Source organism: Natrix helvetica (assembly GCF_964273705.1).
Source record: "Natrix helvetica genome assembly, chromosome: 3".
In the NCBI taxonomy this organism is placed as follows: domain Eukaryota; kingdom Metazoa; phylum Chordata; class Lepidosauria; order Squamata; family Natricidae; genus Natrix; species Natrix helvetica.
Window position 1 is genome coordinate 151,711,109 of NC_138549.1, and position 21,700 is coordinate 151,732,808.

Consider the following 21,700-nt stretch of genomic DNA (forward strand, 5'->3'; position numbering starts at 1 on the left):
GTTGCGGTTTATCTAGTCTGGACTGAAACTCAGGTTGTTCACCCTCAAGCAGATCTTTATTGTGATAAGATAATGATTGGCATTTCCTAATCTCCTTGACATCATTTGAAAAAGAGAGACAGAATTGAATAATATCAACATAGAATCAACTCTGAAACTTCAAACCATCCACTCAGTAGTTTCAAAACTGATCAAAACTGAAAAGCACAAGACTGAGGAACAGCATACATCAAGGGCTTGAGCAATAGTCTTCTACCTTAACTTTATGAGTTAAACCATCAGAAATTCCCATTCCACGTTGACCAAGTAATGAGCATGGTCAACAGTGCTGAAAGCAGGTAGGTGGTTAGCAAAATTAAGAGACATTCACCTTCTGCCAAGTTTCCAGCATGAATCATCTAACAAGGTGACTGAGACCGTTATAGTTCCAGGACCCAACCTATGTTTAAAATAATGTAAGATACACACACACACACACACACACACACACACACAATTTTAAAGTTATTAAAGTTGACATTTAGACTTTACCATAATGTTTATAGTTATATTGGAAGCTTCCTCTTATTTTAGGCTTAAAGTCATATTGTGTATATAACACATTCATTCAATGTTCTTTGAGCATTGAAAACATTTCATTTACGTTGTTCCAACTGCCTTGCAAAGTGAGTCAGTATTTTATTTTGATAGTATGGGTGGAGGAGAGGGGGTGGGAGAGAAATTAGTAGCATAGATAAACAGGGACTTCCTCTTCCAGGGTTTAGCCTATTCCCATGAAAAGTAACAATAGAAACTAGGTTGATCCCTAAACCAGCAGGGCCAGGCTAAGTATATGGAGATACACCCAGCACTGTCTGGGCTACCACAATCATTATCAACAACACTCTTCCAAATGCTCTAAAACCAACCAACCATTCAGGAAGGAGAAGCAACGCTACAGAACATTGTCCTCAAGTCTTTCCAAGATGATCCTGAAAGACATTAAGGTCAATGATATTGAAAGCCTCCAAGAGATCAAGGAGAACCAGGAGGACTGCTCTCCTCCAATCCCAGTATCTCAAAAGATCATCCACAAGAGTGACTAATACAGTTTCTTTATGAATCCTATGCCCGATTGCCAGACATCCAAATACTCTCCTTCCTCATGTACGCTAACAATGTTATAAATAATCAGCGATATCAATCATAATAACTTATCCATGATTTTCTGAACTGTGTTTGGGTTTTTGCTGGCCAAGAATCCAGCTAACCGGAGACCTTCAGAAGTTGTTTCGAAAAATTTTAAAAAGCATTGACATTAGTGAATAAATATAATGCAGATTATCTTCTTAGTAACTTATCTGTATTTTATTTAAAATGCAAAAGGGAACTTGATTACTCTATACGTGTTGGGTTTGTAATACAGAACTTCCCTTTCCACTGCAAACATATTTTCTTCTTGCTGCCACATTGGATCCTATCAATTAAAGTTACCTTCTACTCTTCCGGAATAGCAAGCAAGGTAGGTTAATGGGTGATGCTGCTAGCAATGATGAGTGTGCACATTTGATTGCTGCATACTTTTTCACAATATTTCGCAATAAAAAAAATTAAAGAGTTAAGTAATTATTCCTTCTCTATACCCACCAATCCTAATTTTCCAGCAAACATCTCCAAGAGAAAAAGGAAAATGTGAAACTGCAAAATGAAGAAAGCAGTGAAAAAAAAAGAGATGATAAGGATCAGATAATAGTCAGCTTGGCATTTCTTTGGTCAGTTATATAACCAAGCAGCTATGCTGTACAACAAATTGCACCAAGTAATCAAATGATACTTGTAAAGGGAAAGAAAACAAGATAAAGAGTTCATTGTGTCATAAATCAAATAGATTGTTATTTTGCAGACTCTCCCTGGTGAGATCAGTGCTTTCTGATCAGTTCTTGTGAAAGTTGTTGTTGTATTTATGCATTTATCTGCATGCATTGGCCAACTGGCAAATTCTTACAGAGTGGCCTTGGTGATTGGTTACACAGTTGAACTCTTATGCTGTGATGTGAAGCTTCTCTTCGCATTCAACTGGGGTGTACCCAGGGGTGGGTTCCAGCAGGCACTATTGCCAGTTCGCTTGTGTACATGCCACATGCGTGCACTTGATGCGTGCTGCACACGCATGCGCAGTGCAATAAGAATTGTTCTGCGCATGTGCAGAAGCGAAAAACAAGATGGTGGTGCCTACAGCGCTGCTTGGAGAACTGGTAAGGGGACGTGGCATGTCAGTTCCAGTGACCCAGGTTACCAAACCACTACCAGTTTGGTTGAACTGGTCTGAACCGGTAGGAACCCACCACTGGGTGTACCTTTCTGTAATTTAAGATTGTTATTCTGTGTCTCAGACTCTTCAATGACAAAAGGCAGGAATATTGGTATGGTATTTCTTTTTCTTTTTTTAAAATATATTTTTATTATTTTTACATTTAAAACAATGCAATACCGCGGAGTCGGAGTGACCATACATTCACATTATATACAGCTAATTTCAACCATTAACAGTTAATCTACTTAATACATTGTCTATCCTTCTGTCCAATCACAATATATACATTGGTTCCAGTCTTGTCATCTTGTCTTATACCAATCATAAAATCTATTCCATACTTCAAAATATTCTGATTCCCCTTTATTTTTAAGTTCAAGAGTGAGCCTATCTGCTTCCGCACAGGCCAACACTTTTCTGATTATATCTAGCTCTGATGGTGTATTTTCTTTTTTCCAATACTGTGCATAGGTTATGCGCGCTGCGGTTAGTATATGTATAATTAAATAAAGTGTATCTTTCTTAAACCCCTCTGGTATTATGCCTAGGAAAAAAGTTTCTGGTTTAAACATAATTTGTTCTCCCACCATTTGTTCTAACCATGATTGAATCATTTTCCAATATTTTTTTGCCTCATTGCACGTCCACCACATATGATAGAAAGTGCCTGGTGTTTTTTTACACTTCCAACAATTTGGTATGGTATTTCTTCAAGAACTTGGAAAAGATTACAAGTAGTCCTTGACTTACAACAGTTTAGTGACTGTTTGAAGTTACAACATCACTGAAAAAAGTGACTTATGGCTGTTTTTCACACTTATGACTATTGCAGCATCCTCATTGTCACATGATCAAAATTCAGATGCTTGGCAATTGACTTATATTTATGAAGATTACAGTGTCCCCAGATCACGTGACCACCTTTTGCAACCTTCTGACGAGCGAAGTCAATGGGGAAGCCAGATTCACTCAACAGTAGCAGTGATTCACTTAACCACTGTGGCAAGAAAGGTCGTAAAATGAGGCAAAACTCGTTTAACAAATGTCCCGCTTAGCGTTAGAAATGTCGGGCTCAATTATGGTTGTATTGTAAGGTTTACTTGTATTATATCCCCCTGGTATTTTCAAGATTCAAGATACCCATTTTCCTAAGCCCATCCTGATAAGAATCTGCTTTATTTGATTATCTGCCTTTCACGTTGCCTGTTGCAGTTTCTATGAATCTTCCTTAGAACACAGTATGAATGAACAGAAGGGAGTCTGACCAATGTAGACCATAGAAGAATTATTGCTTCCTTTGACTTGAAAATTACATTTCAATGAATGGATGCATGTATACTTTATAACTGTATGCATCTATAATTATCTTTTTAGCAGCTATTCAGACTGTAATAGGATTGTGTAATTAATAGCCTTTAATAGTTTGGTAAAGTTTTACAAAATGAAGACCAGGGTGCATGTGCTTCCCAAGATATACCCAAGATATATTTATGTAGAGACAACTCTTTCTCACTTCAGTCAATTTCCAGCAGGTGTCAGCAACAGCCACACCCAAATGTCAATGCACACTTTGTGGTGACCCTAGATACTGTAATCAAGCTACTATACAAAAAGTTGTAAAAATCTGACCCTGGGTAAAGGGAGAAAAAAAATTGAACATGCTGAATACTCATTCATTACTAATTTTAGTAGTTTGGAGAGTTACGTTCTATGTACAAGCTTTCGGAAAAGTGGCTTTCATTTTAGTCTCCTCTCTTTATTATTAGCTTTTAAACATTAACTTATAATGTTAATACTTAGAGTTAGATACTTCAAAAATGTAAGAATGAAAAATTGGCAGTAATATTCCAAATAAAAGATTGAGACAATTATCACTAAACCTTCAATGGATATTCTCCAAAGAAGACTGGGAATTGTAGTTTACAGAGGGAGCTGGGAATGCCTTTGTGCTTCTCCATAGAACATCTTCCATAGTTCCATGTTTATGCACAGGCATACAACTGTATTTCCATTTAAGATGTCCTAAAACATTGTTGTGTGACAGTAAGGAAATCAGGTACGATTTCCAGAAAATGTAGAATACATTTCTCTAACAACAAGAACAAAAATTATCATAAATTAGCCCATTTTTTATTTCATAGCATGCTGTTTTCCAAATAGTAGAAAGTTCTGAATTTCAATGAATGCCACTGAAGTTATCAGGCTCATTGAGGCAATAAGGTACGTGGTGTTTTGCCAATTAAAATAAAGAGAAGGATCAAGGGAACAGCCACAGCTTTTAAGCAAAAAGTGCATAATATAAGAAAACAGATTGAGCTTATAATTAATCATAATAGGAGTAATGATCACTTCTTGCAAAATCCTACATGAAGTGTGAAAGTGTCTATACGAAGACAATAGCAAATATTTTCTAAATTATACAGCTACATTACTGTGTGAAATGATAGTAGTAATAAAAGCAATAATCCTAATCATATTTCACCACAATTTTAGTCCTAGGTGGGATTGTGCACACATTTAGAATTATATCAATTATAAGTCTAAACATAATTTAGAATCAATTACATTCATGCAGTCTCACTCTCAAATATGAATGTATAATATAAGGACATAGTGGCGGACCCCTGATTATGTTTCACTCTAACTGCAGATTATTATGACACAGACAGTATGAAGAGTTTTCATAGGTATAACTCTACCAAAAGAATAACTGCATTTCCTAATAGGCCCTTGAACTCCAACCTCTTTTTGAACAATAAAAAGTTAGGTGTTGCATTCCTCCTTTTAAAACCTGCTTCTACGGGAACAATCATCCCATCCCATTTATTTTCCTTCTATACTTCCCAACCATGCTTCTTTCCGGGGCAATTTTTTTCTCCACAGTCAAGATTTCTGTGTAGTACAAGAGAAAAAGATAATGGGGCTTTGATTCCTATACTGCAACCATCCTGTGAAATGTCAGCTGGTTAAAACCAAGCGGAGTCCCAAGCAAAATATTACAGGGGGGAAAATATTTGCACTCGGGGCACCAAAGCCTCCTCCATCGCGAGACTTTTACATAGGTGGAGGTTGGAACTAAGCATACTGTAATCATGTTTGCACCACACTATCTGGCTGCTGTCAAACAAACAAACAAAAAATGACTTCTGAATCTTTCCTCTCCCGACCCCAACTTCGATAGAGAAAAACAACATTCTGAAATGGACTTACCACTGCCCATTGCCAAGACTTGCATGTTCTCAAACTCCAGGGTCGTATATGCAGGATCTAAAGCTGCACTGTAATCTGCCATCTCCATGTCTATCAGGGCTTTGGAAAGGCGCATTATCATCTGCAAACATGAGCCAGATTGCAGTGATTCCACAGCCAGAGGTTATTGGCCCCCTCAACCTCTCCAACTGATTTTGCCGGCGTCCCCTATCTGTTGGCCTTTATTTCAGATATTTCTCTGAAAGAAGCTGCTGCACTTCAAGGCCTATACTACCCAAATGGGTGGAGGCAGGACGCAAGGGGGGTTAATCGTTAATCATCTCACCCACTAGTGAACACTGCTGTGCTCAGCCTCTTATTCCGTTCTGCTTTGCTTTTCTCCCTCTCTATCCCATGTTGACGATTGTTTATGACAGGCTTCGTCACCAGCTTGTTGCTGATTTCTGCTTCAGGACAGGTGAAAAAGCATAGCAAAGGGGCCTGCTATCTACGCTCCGCTTTCCCCAGCCCAGTGTGGTACCTAAGGTGTCATTATTAAGATTACTTTATTGGTAGCAGAAGCTGCAAGGATCACTTCTGAAAGGCAGAATACCATTTCCATCTTCCATTTGGAGCTGCCATCCTGTCCCTTCATCTACCCTTTCTCTTCCTCTCTTCTCTTCTCCCACGCCCTGCCATTTCTCTGTTGGATGAAGGTCATTGGAATGGTAATTTACACACGGTCATACACAGGAACAATGTGGGACTTTCATTTTACTTCCCTATAAAACCAAGTTTTACGGGCTCTGACTTCATTATCAACAATTCCCTCCACAGCATTTACCTACAATAGATCTTTCAGTGCCAGGCACGCAAATGCAAAATGCAACACTGACTGTGTCCATGGATGCCAAAACCCCACCTTCCTGGTGATCCTCTCAGTTCAAAAGGTACACAGGATTTGGGCCAGGTGACATCTAATGTTTAGGAGGTAAGAACAGCCGAAAGAGATCTGGACTAGCTTGGAGAGGTGGAATCCATTGTTTCTCCTTGATCATTTTCCTGAACAAGCTGACCAACTCCTCGGAATCTAGACAGTATAACACAGGAAACTGTATGGGCTTTCTCTGCCCCCCCTCCCGATTAGGACTTATACAAAGGTTGGCATCTTACAACTCCAAGTTTTCATGGAGACATTCTAATCATTTTGCAACATCATGCCAATCTTTTCACCATTTTCAGATGCCAAACATAAATTAGGTAGTGTGAATCCTAAAACAGACTTTCCACAGTTAAAAGACCCACATTTGTCAATAAAACGGTAAAAAAAAAAATCCATCTACCACTTGTGAAATGGATTGCCCCGCTTGAATTATTGATTTAGTCCCTGAACAAATTAAAGTCTACTGTTGAGAAAAAGCTTCATATCCCCTAAGCTGGTAGCAGCTTTTTCAGAAACAGTTTGAATCACTGGTATGGTGTGGGTGACAGAATAAAATGCCCCACTTCTAGCGCAACTTTCCTGAACCCACCACTATTTTTAAACTGTAAAAATGACAGCAAGAGATCCTATCACGAATTTTCTTAGTTCGACAAGCACAACATGACAATCTAGACTGATCAAAGTTGAATGATATTATCAGGAACCAGTGCTTTTTGAGGTTATAATCAATTCTTGCCACTTGCTTTTGTTGATTAAATCATCCACACCCAAGCCTACAAAAGAATATTATGTTAATACAATACAATAGCAGAGTTGGAAGGGACCTTGGAGGTCTTCTAGTCCAACCCCCTCCCTAGGCAGGAAACCCTATACCGTTTCAGACAAATGGCTATCCAACATCTTCTTAAAGACTTCCAGTGTTGGGGCATTCACAACTTCTGGAGGCAAGCTGTTCCACTGATTCATTGTTCTAACTGTCAGGAAATTTCTCCTCAGTTCTAAGTTGTTTCTCTCCTTGATTAGTTTCCACCCATTGCTTCTTGTTCTACCCTCAGGTGCCTTGGAAAATAGTTTGAATCCCTCTTCTTTGTGGCAACCCCTGAGATATTGGAACACTGCTATCATGTCTCCCCTAGTCCTTCTTTCTATTAAACTAGACATACCCAGTTCCTGCAACCGTTCTTCATATGTTTCTATGGCTCAATGCAGAGTATTTCCCTACTTTCATTTGATACAATAAGCCATTTTTTTTCAGCTATGCTCCTATAATACCACTTTCACTTTTATCTTTAAGTTGTTCGTTAGTTGTACTGCTGTTGAGTTGTGCTTTCCTGCTTAAGCCTACAGCAGCCATCAAAAACCACAGGGTATGTAAAATTTGCTAGAGTTCCCAACGTATTATATTGCAGATAAAACTAGATTACTAATAAATGCATGGGATCAAAATAGGACTTTCTATTATTTTCTCCCTAAGGAGTTGAACATAGTAATGACATGCTTATGCTCTATCAGTTCTACAGAATATTGCCAGATTCTCCAGCTGGCAGTATTGTAAATGTCATAACTCCATGTCCCTTAAATAATGGAATTACAGGGCCACAGTTCTAAATAAAAAACTGACAGCAGGTAATGGGAGAATAATATTCAATCACTCAAGTTAACCTTATTCATACACAGTATATCTGCATCCTTTTAGAACTGGCTTTGACTAGTGTATGGTCCAGGAAATTGATTGCCCAAGGAAATATATTTGCAGAATCCAGTTAAGCTTCTTCCAATTAATTTAACTGGACTTTCTGGATTTTAAAAGCTTTGTTTTCTTCTTAACAACCTATTTTTTCTTACACATGCTTGCCAATTTTCACCTATTGGCTACTGATTGCCTTTTTCTCTCTGCTGTGTAGTGTCCATTTTAGTTATGAAATCATACTTGATTTTTTTAATTCCAAGAATTCATCTGAATGACATAAACATCAAGAGCATACTTCTTCACGAAGTACTAACTATTGTAATTATTGTCAGCCTTTTAACACAATGCAGCTAATACAGTTAAATAAGGATCTATACTTGATTCATTTCTAAAACTGTAATTATTTGTTTGGCAAAGTACATTTTATTCACATACAACTTTCCTGGAACGTAGGAAATCTCCAATATTTTAGTGTCTGTATACTAAACATAATGGGTACTATATAGAGAGAGCTGCCGTCTTTCTATAAATCTTGGGGTGTGTGTGTGGAGTCCTGGCTTTGTTTCAATAAGTGGAATGATTGGTTATGTGGTTGTATCATGATTGGTCGATTGGTGCTGATTGGTGCTGGCTGTGTGTCCATTGTTGTTTCATGTTGTAATGGCCTGGGTAGTGGGTGGGGCTCATTTGTTGAGTAGGGTTGGTTTCCAGATGTTTGGTAGGCGGGAGGTATTGTCACGTTTATTCATGTTGTGGGGGTATTTCTCTATTTCGATAGCTTCCATAATTGTTCTCTTGTTTAAATGTTCTGTTTTGGAGATTAACCTGGTTCCTTCAAAATTAATTTCATGTCCTGTAGCTTTAAGGTGCTGGAAAAGGGAGGAAGTTTTTTCTTTTTTTCTTACTGCGTTCTTGTGTTCTGCGATGCGTGCATTTATTCTCCTGTTTGTTTGTCCTACGTATGTTGCAGGGCAGATTTTGTATGGTATTTCGTAGACTCCTTGGTTTTCTAGCTGGATTTTGTATTTGGGGTTTCTTAAGATGTTGGCTATTTTTTGGTCAGTGTTGAAGGCTGTCTTGATATTGTGTTTGTGGAGAATTTTGCTGATTTTATCTGTGGTGCCTTTGATGTAAGGGAGAAGGGCGATGCCATTGTCCTGTTCTGTATCTAGGTTCTTGGGGAGAGTCTTCCTTTGGATTAGGTTGGTAATTGTTTTTCTTTGGAATCCGTTGGAGATTAATATGTTTGTGAGAGTGTGTAATTCAGTTTTCAGTCTTTCTCAGTTAGGCATTTGGTTTTGGAGATGAGGGTCTTGGCTACAGAGTTGATCTGTGCAGGGTGGTGATGGGATTGTGCATTTAAGTAGCGGCTGGTGTGTGTTTTTTTCTGGTAGATGGTGTGTCCTAGGAAGCCATTGGTTTTTTGTAGATTAGGACGTCCAGGAAGGGAAGTTGGTTGTTTGCTTCTATTTCCATAGTGAATTGCATTTTGGGGTGTAGGCTATTGAGATGTGTGAGGAAGTTGTCCAGTTTTTCTTTCCCATGTGGCCAAATCACGAAAATGTCATCAACATATCTAAGCCAGAGTTTGGGTTTGTGTTCAGATTTATCTAAGGCGTTAGTTTCAAAATGTTCCATGTATAAGTTTGCGATGATGGGTGAGAGGGGTGATCCCATGGGTGCTCCTTCTATCTGTTTGTATCTTTGTCCATTATGGATGAAGTATGTGTTGGTTAGGCAGTGGTTGGTCAGGTCCAGGATGTGTTTAGGGGGGTTGTGTTTGTTCTGGATAGCTGTCAAGGCTTCCTTTCTAGGCACTTGGGTGAAGAGGGATATGACATCGAAGTTCACGAGTAGGTCGCTGGGTTGTAGGTTTTGTTTCTTTATGGTTTCTTTGAAGTGGTGTGAGTTTTGTATTTGTGAGGTGATGGATTCTGCCTAGGGTTGGAGTTGTTTGGGAGTTATTTGGCAAGATTCTGTAGAGGTAAGCCAATGGAGCTGACTATGGGTCTGAGTCATGTTCCTTCTTTGTGTATCTTGGGGAGGCCATAGAGTTTGGGGCATCTGGAAGATTTCTCTCTGGGGATGATTCTTTGCTGGATCTCTTCATTGATGGGAGAGGTTTTTATTTTGGATTTGGTGGTTTTTTCCAGGTAGGTGGTGGGGTCTGTGTTTAGAGGTTTGTAAGCAGGCTCTTGGAGTAGGTTGGATAGTTTGGCTTGGTAGTCAGATGTGTTCATCACCACTGTGGCGTTACCTTTGTCTGCTGGGAGAATGATTGTTGTCTTTCCTCAGGTTGGTGAGTGCTTTTTCTTCTTGTTGTTGTAAGTTGCTTAATGTTTACGTGACGATACCTCCCGCCTACCAGACATCTGGAAACCAGCCCTAGTCAACAAACAAGGCCCACTCACCACCCAGGCCGTTACAACACGAAACAACGGACACACAGCCAGCACCAATCAGCACCAATCTACCAATCATGATACAACCACATGACCAATCATTCCACTTACTGAAACAAAGCCAGCACTCCACCCCCACCCCCCAAGATTTATAGAAAGATGGCAGCTCAAACCACGCTTTAAGCCCAAAACCCAGCCTGAAGATGGAAAGTGAGACCTCGCCAAAACGTTGCCAAGACAATCTCAATCTTACACGGGAAAAGACCTGAATACAACAAGACCAGCATGTATGTACCAGCATGTATGTATATGTGTGTGTGTGTGTTATGTATGTGTGTGTGTATGTGTGTGTGTATATATACACACACACACACACACAACATATGTATATATATTTGTGTTACAACCCCTGGTATGCCCAAGTATGCCCAGGTTCAAATCCCAGTAGGGGTATGGCTAGCTGATGAGAGCTAAATAGCTTGAAATAGATCTATACTAGTCTCCCTTTATTTATTTATCAGCACAAATACAACACACACACTCACACACATATATATAATTAGATGTAAAGAAATGCATAGTTAATAATACTGAGGGACGGCATGGTAGAATGTTAAAAATGAACTTAAATGGCCATGTGTAGTGGTAATTAAAATGCCAACCAGAGAGAACTTAGTATACATTTCTGCTGAATGCCAACATTAGGCAAGTTTGTCTCTCATCTCTTATCTTATGTCTGCTGCAAAACAAAATACGATAAGCCCATGCATACAAGCTCCCTGAATGAGGAGTGGGATAAAAATATGATGAGTTCTCTGCTAATCAGTTTTTGTTGTTGTTGCATTTGAGTCAGTCTTGGCTCCTGGCAATTGCCTGGATGAGTCCCTGAAAGTTTTGGGTTTTTTTTTTTACAAACATTTTCAGTAGTTTGTCATTGCCTCTTTCCTAGGGTTGAGAGCAAGGGACTGGCCCAACGTTTCCCAGCTGACGTCATGCCTAAAGTGAGACTAGAACTCACAGTCACCTGTCTTCTAGTCCTGAAAAGAATTGTGTGGTTCTGTTGTATGAAGTCAAACCCTGCATTTGGTACAATTCTGAGTATTCCTACAGCTACAGATTTTAGAGCCTGTGGCTTACTGTGCCTGAGGAAGGGTTTTATGGTACTATAAATTCTATTAAGTATAACCAGATTAAGAGCAGTAAATCAATGTTATCATATTGAATATCAGCCGAATTGCACCAAAGCACCAATAATAATTAATGATTATGGCCTGTTCTTTTCGTAATGAAAACGCCTTATCTTTTGCAACCTTTACGATTGAAACTGCAGATAGTACATTAAAATTTCTGCAGGCAGTTTGAACTGTTTTTCATGATTTAATGTCTAATATAAATCTCAGTGGGTACTCTCTGACCATTCAGGTGCAAAAAATACTACATGACAGACAGAGGCAGCCTACTCTAGATAACATTATATAATATAATATATAATAAATATAATATAACAAAAGGAAGAAGAAATGTTGAAGGAAGAGACAGTGTACTACCAGAAGTGTGACAAGTGGCCAGGAAATCAAGAATCATCTGCTCTTGCAAATGCAGAAGAAAGCAAAGAAATACACACTCATCTTTCAAACTGGCATTGGAGACAGGAAGCATCTCACAATGCACTACTTAATTCACATCTGTGGTGCCAATGGTTTTCTAATGGAATTGTTGTGAGGAAAAATGGGAGAAGTGTGACACCTATATATGTCACTTTGAACTCCTGATCAACATCTGTGATATAATACTAAGTCTCAGTATTGTATAAGTACAATACTGAGAAAACCACCTCTACTTCTAACACCCAGCACTTACAGATGGGGCTGATTTTGGCCATCAAAATAGGTAGAAGATCCAGAGATGGTATTCAGCAGCTACTGGCCAATTCTAGAGAACCGATAGTGGAAATTTTGAGTAGTTTAAAGAACTGGTAAAAAACCCCTCTGACTGATCCCACCCCCATCTATTCTCTGCCTCCTGAGTTCCAGCTGATCGGGAAGAAATGGGGATTTTGCAGTAATCTTCCCCTGGAGTGGGAGGAAATGGAGATTTTATAGTACCCTACCCTTAGGGAATGGAGATTTTACAGTATCCTTCCTCTGCCATGCCCACCAAGCCACGCCCATAGAACCAGTAGTAAATTTTTTTGAATCCTACCACATCTATTTTGTACCACTCCTGCTCTGGAGCTGACTGTCTTCATATTAGCTTATATTAAGACCTGGTCAAATGTTGAAGCACCCACGAAATCCTATGGTTTCCCTGCTTCTATCAAAAGTAAGAAAACACTGTTGTGGCACCAACTCCACCTTTTTGAGCATGTCTGTGATATCACTTAGAAAAAGGTTGTGTTGTGGCACCACTTTCCTTAGACCAGCATTTCTCAATCTCAACAACTTTAAGACGTATGGACTGCACGGGGTTGAAATCCAGACATCTTAAAATTGCTAAGATTGAGAAACACTGCCTTGGACTCACCCATCGCCCCTCCACGGATGCTGCTGGGCCAGTATTTTTATGTTTCTCTATCTAATGTTCGACATAAAGCAAAGATGTGGCTTTTCATTTTCTTTGCAACACTGGGACATGCGGATGGTTTTCTCTTGGCTCAGCTCTTACTTCATAATGCTTCCCAGAATGCTTTGCAAGCATGCCCTGGTAAGAATCCTCTGTAGCAGACTTTCCAATGGAAAGAACATAAATAAACCGGATCTCAATACTTTTAGTCAGTGGTTAGTCTACTTCATAATCCCTGTATAACAATCCACCAGATAAGATTTCCTCTGTTTTTATAAGCAACATGCATCTATCTTCTGCATCCCAGTTTGTAGCCTAACGAACACTTTCCACACTCACAACATACAATCATAGAGATGTTATGGCACAGTAGATAAGATGTTAAATGACCACCCAAGGAAGCCAGGTTCAAGTCTATTCTCAGCCATGAAAACTCACTTGGTGACTTTGGATCAATTACACTCTTTTAATTTAAAGTTAATCAACTCTCCAGGACCATACACTATGAGGTTCAAGTCTACCTTAATCATGGCACTCACTATATAACTTTGGGCCAGTCATTCTCTCTTAGCCCAACTCTAATTCACGGGACTCTTCTTGTGGGAATAAAGTGCAGAGAGATCCCCATGGAAGCCACCTTGATCACCTGCTGGAGTAGCATGATAAAAATGTTAATAATAATAATAATAATAATAATAATAATAATAATAATAATAATAATAATAATGCATTGCACACTAAACAATTGCAAAAGGCAGCTTTACTAAGAACTGCTTACATCCTGCAACAATAACTGTGATACCATCAAACATCCATATCTACCTTTCCCAGGTCTTTGAAAAAGACTTGATAAGTAGACAAAATGCCAAATCCAATGTGAACATCTGGGTGAGTGTGCAACAAACCATGCATTGCACATTATAACCCAGATTAAATCTATGATGAAAAATCTCTAATTGCTGAATTTTAATTCTCATCAAGCCATAAAACCAGCAATGGTGAGATACTAGAAGTTACAATTCAGCAATAACTGGATAGACAAAAGTTCTCTATTCCTGCTATAGATCTTTTGCCTGAACTCATAAGATTGCCAATGAACAATATTCCTTTTTCTCCCAGGAGCTACATTACTCTCAAAACCCATAAACAAGATAGGTGCATGAAGTCAATAGCTTTTGCGTACTATTGCTTTTCAGATATGTCATATTAGGTGACATATTAATGACTGTCAATTTGGTTGTTCCAGATCAGGGGTGTCAAACCTGCGTCCCGTGGGCCAGATGCTGGGTGCTGGCCCCGCCCCCACCTGGTTTAGCAAAGGGGGGGATTCCCATGACATCACATGACATCACTGTGACGATACGAGCTTGACACCCATGTTCCAGATAGTCCACTGTTGAATTGAGAGGAAGACCACTAGCTTCCACATCTCAGACTTGCGCTTCTCTGAGGAAATGGAATAGGCTTCTGGAATGTGACCATTAAATATGTCATGGTTACTGCTTGACAGAACATATCTTAATCTTTCCTCTTTAACTAGAAATTACTGAGCCAATAATTCATACAAGAGGGTTAGAAAGGTAGAGAAAGAGCCTCAACAACAGCCCCACTGAGAAATCTTTCATGCCAAACCAAACTTGGATAGGATGATCCTTACGATTAGATAAATGTGTACAGACATCAAGTTAAACATGCACAGGATTTACTATAGTGTCTAGTATAATATCATAAACCCAGCTTGTTTTGCTCAGTTTAGCAAAACATGCCTTAAGTCAAACAAGCTCCTAACTAGGTAAGACCCCCCCCCCCAAGTTTCCTCTCTTACAAGGTCTGACAGGATTAAAGTTACTAGAAATAGCAATCAAAAGGTGTATGTACAAGGCTAGTAAGGTGGGGGAGTTTCTTAAGGGGAACCGAAGGATTAAATGCTTGGAAACAGACAATGAATCATAAAGCCTTTCACCTCTACTGAAGATGACTCAGATGTACTGCTGGTGGCTGAAATTAAAATCTTAAAGATTAGTTGTCTTCAGGTAATCTTTTGGCAAGAGCCAGTTCCCTTCTTCCGCATTATGGGAGAGAACATTGTTCAGTTATTGCAATGGATTATTCTGTTTTAAATGAGGGAAATATGTGCCTGAAAATTTGGAAAACTGCACAGTCTTCAAAGCACAATGTAAAAATATCTAAAAGACAAATGCTGACTCAATGGCAGAGTTGTTTCTAATAGGGAAGAGTATTAGCCTGCCATGATAGCCCCTACCCTTTGGAACATTTCCCACCAAGAAATAGGGCAGGCCTCACTCTCCTCGTCTTTTGGAAAGGTTTAAAAACATGTCTCTGCTCTCTTGCTTGGGTCTCACCGAAGAACACGCAGCCACCTCCTGGCCCTTCGGATTTTCCTACTTCCTATGCTAGCCCTGGCACCAAAGTGACCTGCCATGATCGCTCCAATTCCCCACAAACTCTCTGCTGGGGAGCCTCAAAGCAACATAGAGAGAAGCAGATGTAGAAGCAGCCTAGGACAGTAGATGGTCTTACAATCCCACCATGCTCTGAGGAACCTTTTGGGTATCAAATACAGGGCCGGGACAAGTAAAAGCCAGTCTTCAAAAGCTGCATGCTTAGGCGTAATAAAGTTGTAGCCATCCATGCAGGTTTGCTAACTGAAGCAGCTGCTTATCCTGTCTTAATTGTAAGGCATGTCCAGAGAATCCCCACCCCCTTGCATCTGAAGGTAACAAACTAATTTGGAGGTTCAGGTATTAACTCTTATCTTCCAACATCTCCCCTGCTGCTGGCAGCCACTTTCTATGCCTAATAGTATGGCTTACCGTGAGGCCTCCCTTGCTTTAAAATCATTTGGATTTCTTCTTTTCATAGAGATGAGTGCACGTCCTGTCGTCATTCTCAATAGACAGAACACCGTAGCAGCCTATTCCTGTTCCATTTCCCAGGCCACGCGATAGGTGAGCCCATTGGGTCACAGTCCTGTGTTACAAGACTGAGAGCTAAAGTCCCAGGGGAATCCACGCCAGCGCAATCATCTCTCAAACCATCCCTTCTGCTTTTTTCCCCCCCGTTGAAATTTCAAATTCCAGTTTGTGGACAAAGTCCTACCTATCTGAGAATATAGATCTCCGACCACTGACCAAACTCCATTCCAAGTGACAACTTAGTTATGCTTTTCCCCAGGCTCTGACATTCAGTGTTTGGAACTGCTGGGTAGATTGCAAATCAGCTTGTCTCGGCCTGAACTGCTGTGCACTTTGAAAGAATGGATTCTGGCTACTTATGTGACTTCAAAGTCAAGCGTTGGGGAAGAGGATTCCTTCTGATTGCCGGTAACAAAGCAGGTAGGAAGATCCCCGACGCCTGCTTTCCCAGCACTATTTCAAAGGAAAAAAGATGAAAACAACTATTGTGCTTGAAGTAGTCATTTTGGGCCATACTTTAAGATTAAAAAAGACAAGACAATGTGAAGGGGGCAGGCTACTGAAAGCCAAAGAGATAGGAAGAAGGAACTCTTCCAATCGGAGGCACTTGATGTAGTTAACAGATAACTTCAGTATAGCTTTCTCACTTTTCATCCCTTCCTATTCTCTTCAGATTAGGGCAAACTTACTTGTGTGCTAATCATTTCTTGGCCAGGTTATCTCAGATGAAAAAATTAACAGAAAATAGTTTACTGCATGACTTGCTCACCACAGCAAGAAATGACACCAAAAGCTGTCAAGCAAAATTTTCAACCAGCTTGCTCTTTTCAGATCTTAGGCAGAATCTAGCCATCTACGTTTAAACGGTCTGTATGTGTTTTAAAGGATGATTTTTTCCCTCCCCCTGCAAAGTCAATATTTTGTTCCTGCCCCTTTTCCATGACCTGAGGATATATTTGCTTTTTGGCTATTTCCAAAAGGAGATGATACCCCCCTCCCTCCCCAGCCTGTATTTTGTCAGACTTTAGTAAACAGGGATTGTCTTTCCACACCATCAAATCCCATTTGCCTTTTGCCTAAATTCATGTCTTAACAATTACAGAGCCCTTTCCCCCTTCCCCCCTGTGTTAATAAGCACCCCTGTGGAATTCTGCTGAATCAGAAGAGTCCAGGACATTTATGGGTTACTAGCCAACTTGATGGGGAGAGAGAAGCAGGGGCAAATCACACTGCCACTCATAAAGGGGTCAGGCATGCATGTATGAATCTAGAGCTCCAGACACACACAGCTTGCAAACAGCTATTTTCTGGCTCTTTGAATGACAACTAGGAGTTGCTGCGAGGCTAGCAAGGCTGTTTAATATTTGCCGTTGACTTCCAAGGGACAGTGTTGCTACACGAGAGCAATTGTGTGGAAATCCTGCAAAGGATCACTAGAACCACATTTCCACAGGAAGTTTCATGTACTTGGGATTAACTTTTTTTTAAAAAAAATACTAAATCTCAAAGCTAGGAATTTTTTACAAAGCAACATCTATGGTCAGTTTTTTTTTTTTAAACTTAGGTTGCCCTAGTAGGCCTCTCAAAAGATTCAAGGAAAATGACCTTTAGTGAAAAAGGGATCAGGAAAGACACCTAAAAGGGGGGGGGGGGAGCTCATGGGATTCCCACGGCTTTAATAAAACTGCAAAGTAAACAGGAATAAGAAAAACCTTTCCTTTCTCTTTAAATTACCAACAAATCAAAACTGCTTCACTCAGCTCCATAAATGCCATTTGTACTATGTAACTGTTTAAGACAAAGCTGCAAAGCTCCCAAGACTGCACATTCCTTTTTGATAATAATACAACTTGCCAACCTGCATCTCCCTATGGCAGCTTTTCCTAATCTGGTTGTCTTCTAACTGTCTGGATCATCTCTTATTATTGAGTACCAGGAGGAGTAAGATAATTCTGATCCCCCAAATGCATGCATCTGGAGAGTACCCAGATTGGAGGGAAATTAGGCTCCCTTAATCTAAACTACAACAGGATTTTTGTGCTAAAGGAACATTAAAAGGTGGCTAGAGCTTGTGAGACATTCTCAGTCAGCCAATACTTGACTTGCATATAAATGAGCAGAACATCAAAAGTTGTAATAATTCACACAGCCATTTGCAATGGATAAAAAGGTGCATGTAAAATAAAAGTGGTTAATTGATTTTTTTATCAACCATCCCCTCCCATTCCATGTTTGATCACCATATACTGTGAATTACTAATAGCACAATTGATGATTACTCTGGAGAATGATACCCATGTTCCATACAATGATGGCCTTTAATTCTATTATCCTCTTATTTTGGCTTTTTTATTATTCTTTTTATTTTATTATTGCATTATTGTCTTCTTTTGTTGTGTTTTGCATCTCATGCTTTTTTTTCTTTTTAATGCTTCCACTGAATTGTAAGCCACTTAGAATTGCTTTTGAGAGTTGGGTTAGTATAAAAATCAAATCAAAATCAATTTGAACCAAGGACTTCTTAATTCTTAAATCAGCCTCTTGGGATCTCTTCATTAGTCTCAGATGAAAAGTTGCTTATACTATCCAAAAGTGCTGTGCAATGATTTAGTCTTCCCCTTTGTAGTGAATTTTCCTTGGAAATGAAAGATGAAATGAAAGAAATGAAAGGGTGAACAATACCTGGATTGCTATAAATCACATCTGCACATTCTCTAAAAAATGTTTAAAAGAAATGTTTTTGATTTCACATTTACAGTACCTTCCTGGCACTAATTAAAGCATCCATGTCTTGCTTTTAGTTTCCACGCAATTATTAAAGCAGTAGCATCTTTTTGAAGTTTCACCTGGAAGCTGGAAAAAGAGATGTGGCTGCTGTAATGAAGAACAGGAAGACTGTGTACTTGGGTTAGGTCAGAAGATTTTCTTCCAAAATATTTTTGAGCTGCACAAAGTACTACTATAGAAGTCCTTGATTGAGGGAAGGGGGTTGCCAATCAAAGCATTGTCTTGAAACTTCTTTTAATCACCAAATTACAAAAACCAGATAATATATTGTCTAATAGAGAGCTTCCCAAAATGAGAAATATACTCAGAGAGAATCCGGGAGAGGAGTGAAGACATTTTTAGTTGTACATTCTTATAATGAATCCACTTTCCCAAAATTGCATTGAATTGTTTTCATTGCTTATTGTGTTCGTTTTAATATTTGGATTTTATTGCAAAAATGTTAGAATCGAACTAGGCACTTTTTGAAAATGCTTTGTAAGAAGTGCTTCCAACTTCAACATAAAGATAACATACTTTGCTATTAACTTTAATGAGTGGATTAATTAAAACTGAAACATTTTTTTTCAGGCTACATTAATGGGTAGTATGCAGGTGCTTTCCTTTCATTTCTGGGAAGTCCTATTTTTTTTTCAGTTTTAAAAATGATTTTTTTTAAAAAATTAAGGCCTGTACTTTAAAACCAAATGAGAAAAATTCTTCAGCCAAATTACTTTAAAAAAAATGTTTATTCTCTTTCAGGTGCAAACATAAAAGGCCCAGTAAAATAGCTTTTAGTGAAGACAGAAATTTAGAAAACAGAGCACAGATTTCATAGGTTTAACAAATTCTCTCCCCAGCCCCCTTTGTGTCATATGACTGGTCACTGGGGTTTCACCTAGTTGTTTGTTCCAGCACTGATTTCCTGAGTACTATCTAGTAATCTAGCCTTGGGTGTCTAGACCAGTTATTTCAAGAAGGTTCCTGTTTATTTCAAGATTTGTGATATTGGGAGAAAATGAAATGGACCCAGGACTCTTCTTTTTCCTTGCAGAAATTATAGTGACTAACTGCTCTGTAAGGAAGAACAAGAAAGCCATTAATGCTATGGATGGAACCAGGGATGGTATACACTTACCTTCCCTACCGGTTCGCAAATGTGAGTGCTAAATAGGATGCCAGAGCCACCCATGATTTCCGCTACCGGTTCGGGTGATCCGGACCAAACGGTAGATGGAACTCCTTTTTCTCACATGATTATACTGTGAATCATGTACCTGCTGCCAGAGGCTTCTTTCCTTTTGTGTTGTATCTTCTGCAATCTATCTCAGAAGGGGCGAAATGTTTGGTTTTCATTATTAATTAAGCTACTTGGGTAGCTTTTGTGGTGAAAGCACTAGTTATTGGTACATAAATACAAAAATTAAAAGCTAAATAGAAACCAATAATAATACCCACAAACATCTCAAGGGAATTGTTGGATCCCCCCCCCCCCCACTGGGAAATATAAAAAAGAATGAAAATACATCCCTGACACACTTTTGCAAATTCCACAGCCCAAATTAAAGTTTTCCTAAAAGACAGCATGGATTGGGTCAGGAATATTCAGAGATGGGGTGGAAAATGAATGCTGTTCCAAAGGATGAGATAGCAACAGAACAGACATGCTTCCAAAGTCCCACATGATGGCATTATTTTGTCATTGGGACTTATGGCTGGCCAACGCTGCCAAATATTCTAGGATAAAGAAAATCAGTTGGAGAAAGAGAATCCTGTAACTATCCAGGGTCTGAATATGAAGGGTTTTATAGATGGTAACCAACAATTTCTTGAATTGTTCCTGAAAATCAGTTCAGCTTCTGAGGTAGAGGTGTCACATGGGCAAACTGAGATGTGCTCATAACTACTTGTACCACTCAATTCTGGACCATCTGAACTTTCCAAGTGGTCTTCATGACCAACTCCATGTAGACTATGTTATAGTAATCCAAACAAAAGGTATCCAGGAAAGGACATAAATGGTTTATGAGTTGTATTTATGGGAAAACTTTCTTGGCTACAACTGTCAGTAAAATGTACAGCTCTAGGAGGGCCTTCACATTATGTAGAAGTTCCACTTTGGCAAGTACAACTACATGAAGAACTAAGGTCACAAAGGACCAAGAGAACCACTGATACTGCATTTTATGTTAGGACTTTTTCTTAAAGTAGCTACAAAAACATTTCAAACTGAACCCAATTTTGGGCCTCTTTAACTATCATGGCTTTCAACAGAGCTTGCAATTTTACAATTAAAAAACCTGTTCAGAAAGAAAATCTTTATTTTTTTAACTATTGATCTTTTAACAATAATTAATAATTAATTTAACAAATGTTAAATTTGTGAACAAATGTTCAAGCTTAAAACCCTCCAACCCTCCAACTCCACCCCCCCAGCCCAGAATTTTGAAACATATCACAGGCTGTTTGGTCAATAAGATTAGATAAGAAGGACGGAGTGCTTAAATTCAGATTTTACTTTTTATCCATGCCAGATCCCAAAACAAAATACTGGTAAATGAGTGAAAGAATGTGTGGGGTGGAGGAAAAAGGAATTTGGGGTTTTCTAAAATGAATAGATACGATTGGGTTATGCTAGAAAATTGAAAGGGCACTGAAAGAGTACCAAGGAGACTCCGGAGAAAAAATATTACACAGATAGTTCTGTAATATTCAATGTCAGATACAGAGAACCCCTTGATGTTTGTAACTGCAGTTTCCAAACTTCTAAACTGCTGAGCATAGTAGTTGGGACTATAGCAAGTTTATATCAACAGTTATTTAGAAGGCCACAAGATTGACTAATGTTGAAAAATAGCTTATTTCCCCATTCAAATCTGACAGGAATGAAGACGGACACATTACTTACTGCTATAGGAA

General features: G+C 39.1%; 1 protein-coding gene and 1 long non-coding RNA gene across 4 annotated transcripts in view; one reads left to right on the forward strand and one right to left on the reverse strand.

Moving 5' to 3' along the window:
- HNF4A (hepatocyte nuclear factor 4 alpha) overlaps positions 1 to 21,700 on the reverse strand; it is a 70,563-nt gene that overhangs the window by 19,771 nt on the left and 29,092 nt on the right. Inside the window, exon 1 of one of the 3 annotated variants that reach the window (XM_081946535.1) lies at positions 15,914 to 16,062. The exons of 1 other annotated variant lie outside the window; for it this stretch is intronic. In XM_081946535.1, coding sequence (XP_081802661.1) covers positions 15,914 to 15,941 — 28 coding nt within the window. In that variant the 5' untranslated portion in view covers positions 15,942 to 16,062. Of the gene's footprint in view, positions 1 to 5,503; positions 5,725 to 15,913; positions 16,063 to 21,700 lie in introns of those variants that run through there. One more of the 3 variants, XM_081946533.1, reaches the window with a different exon arrangement.
- LOC309388843 overlaps positions 16,237 to 21,700 on the forward strand; it is a 31,178-nt gene continuing 25,714 nt past the window's right edge. The window contains exon 1 of the long non-coding RNA XR_014174850.1: positions 16,237 to 16,435. This is a non-coding gene — a long non-coding RNA (uncharacterized lncRNA). The remainder of the gene's footprint in view (positions 16,436 to 21,700) is intronic.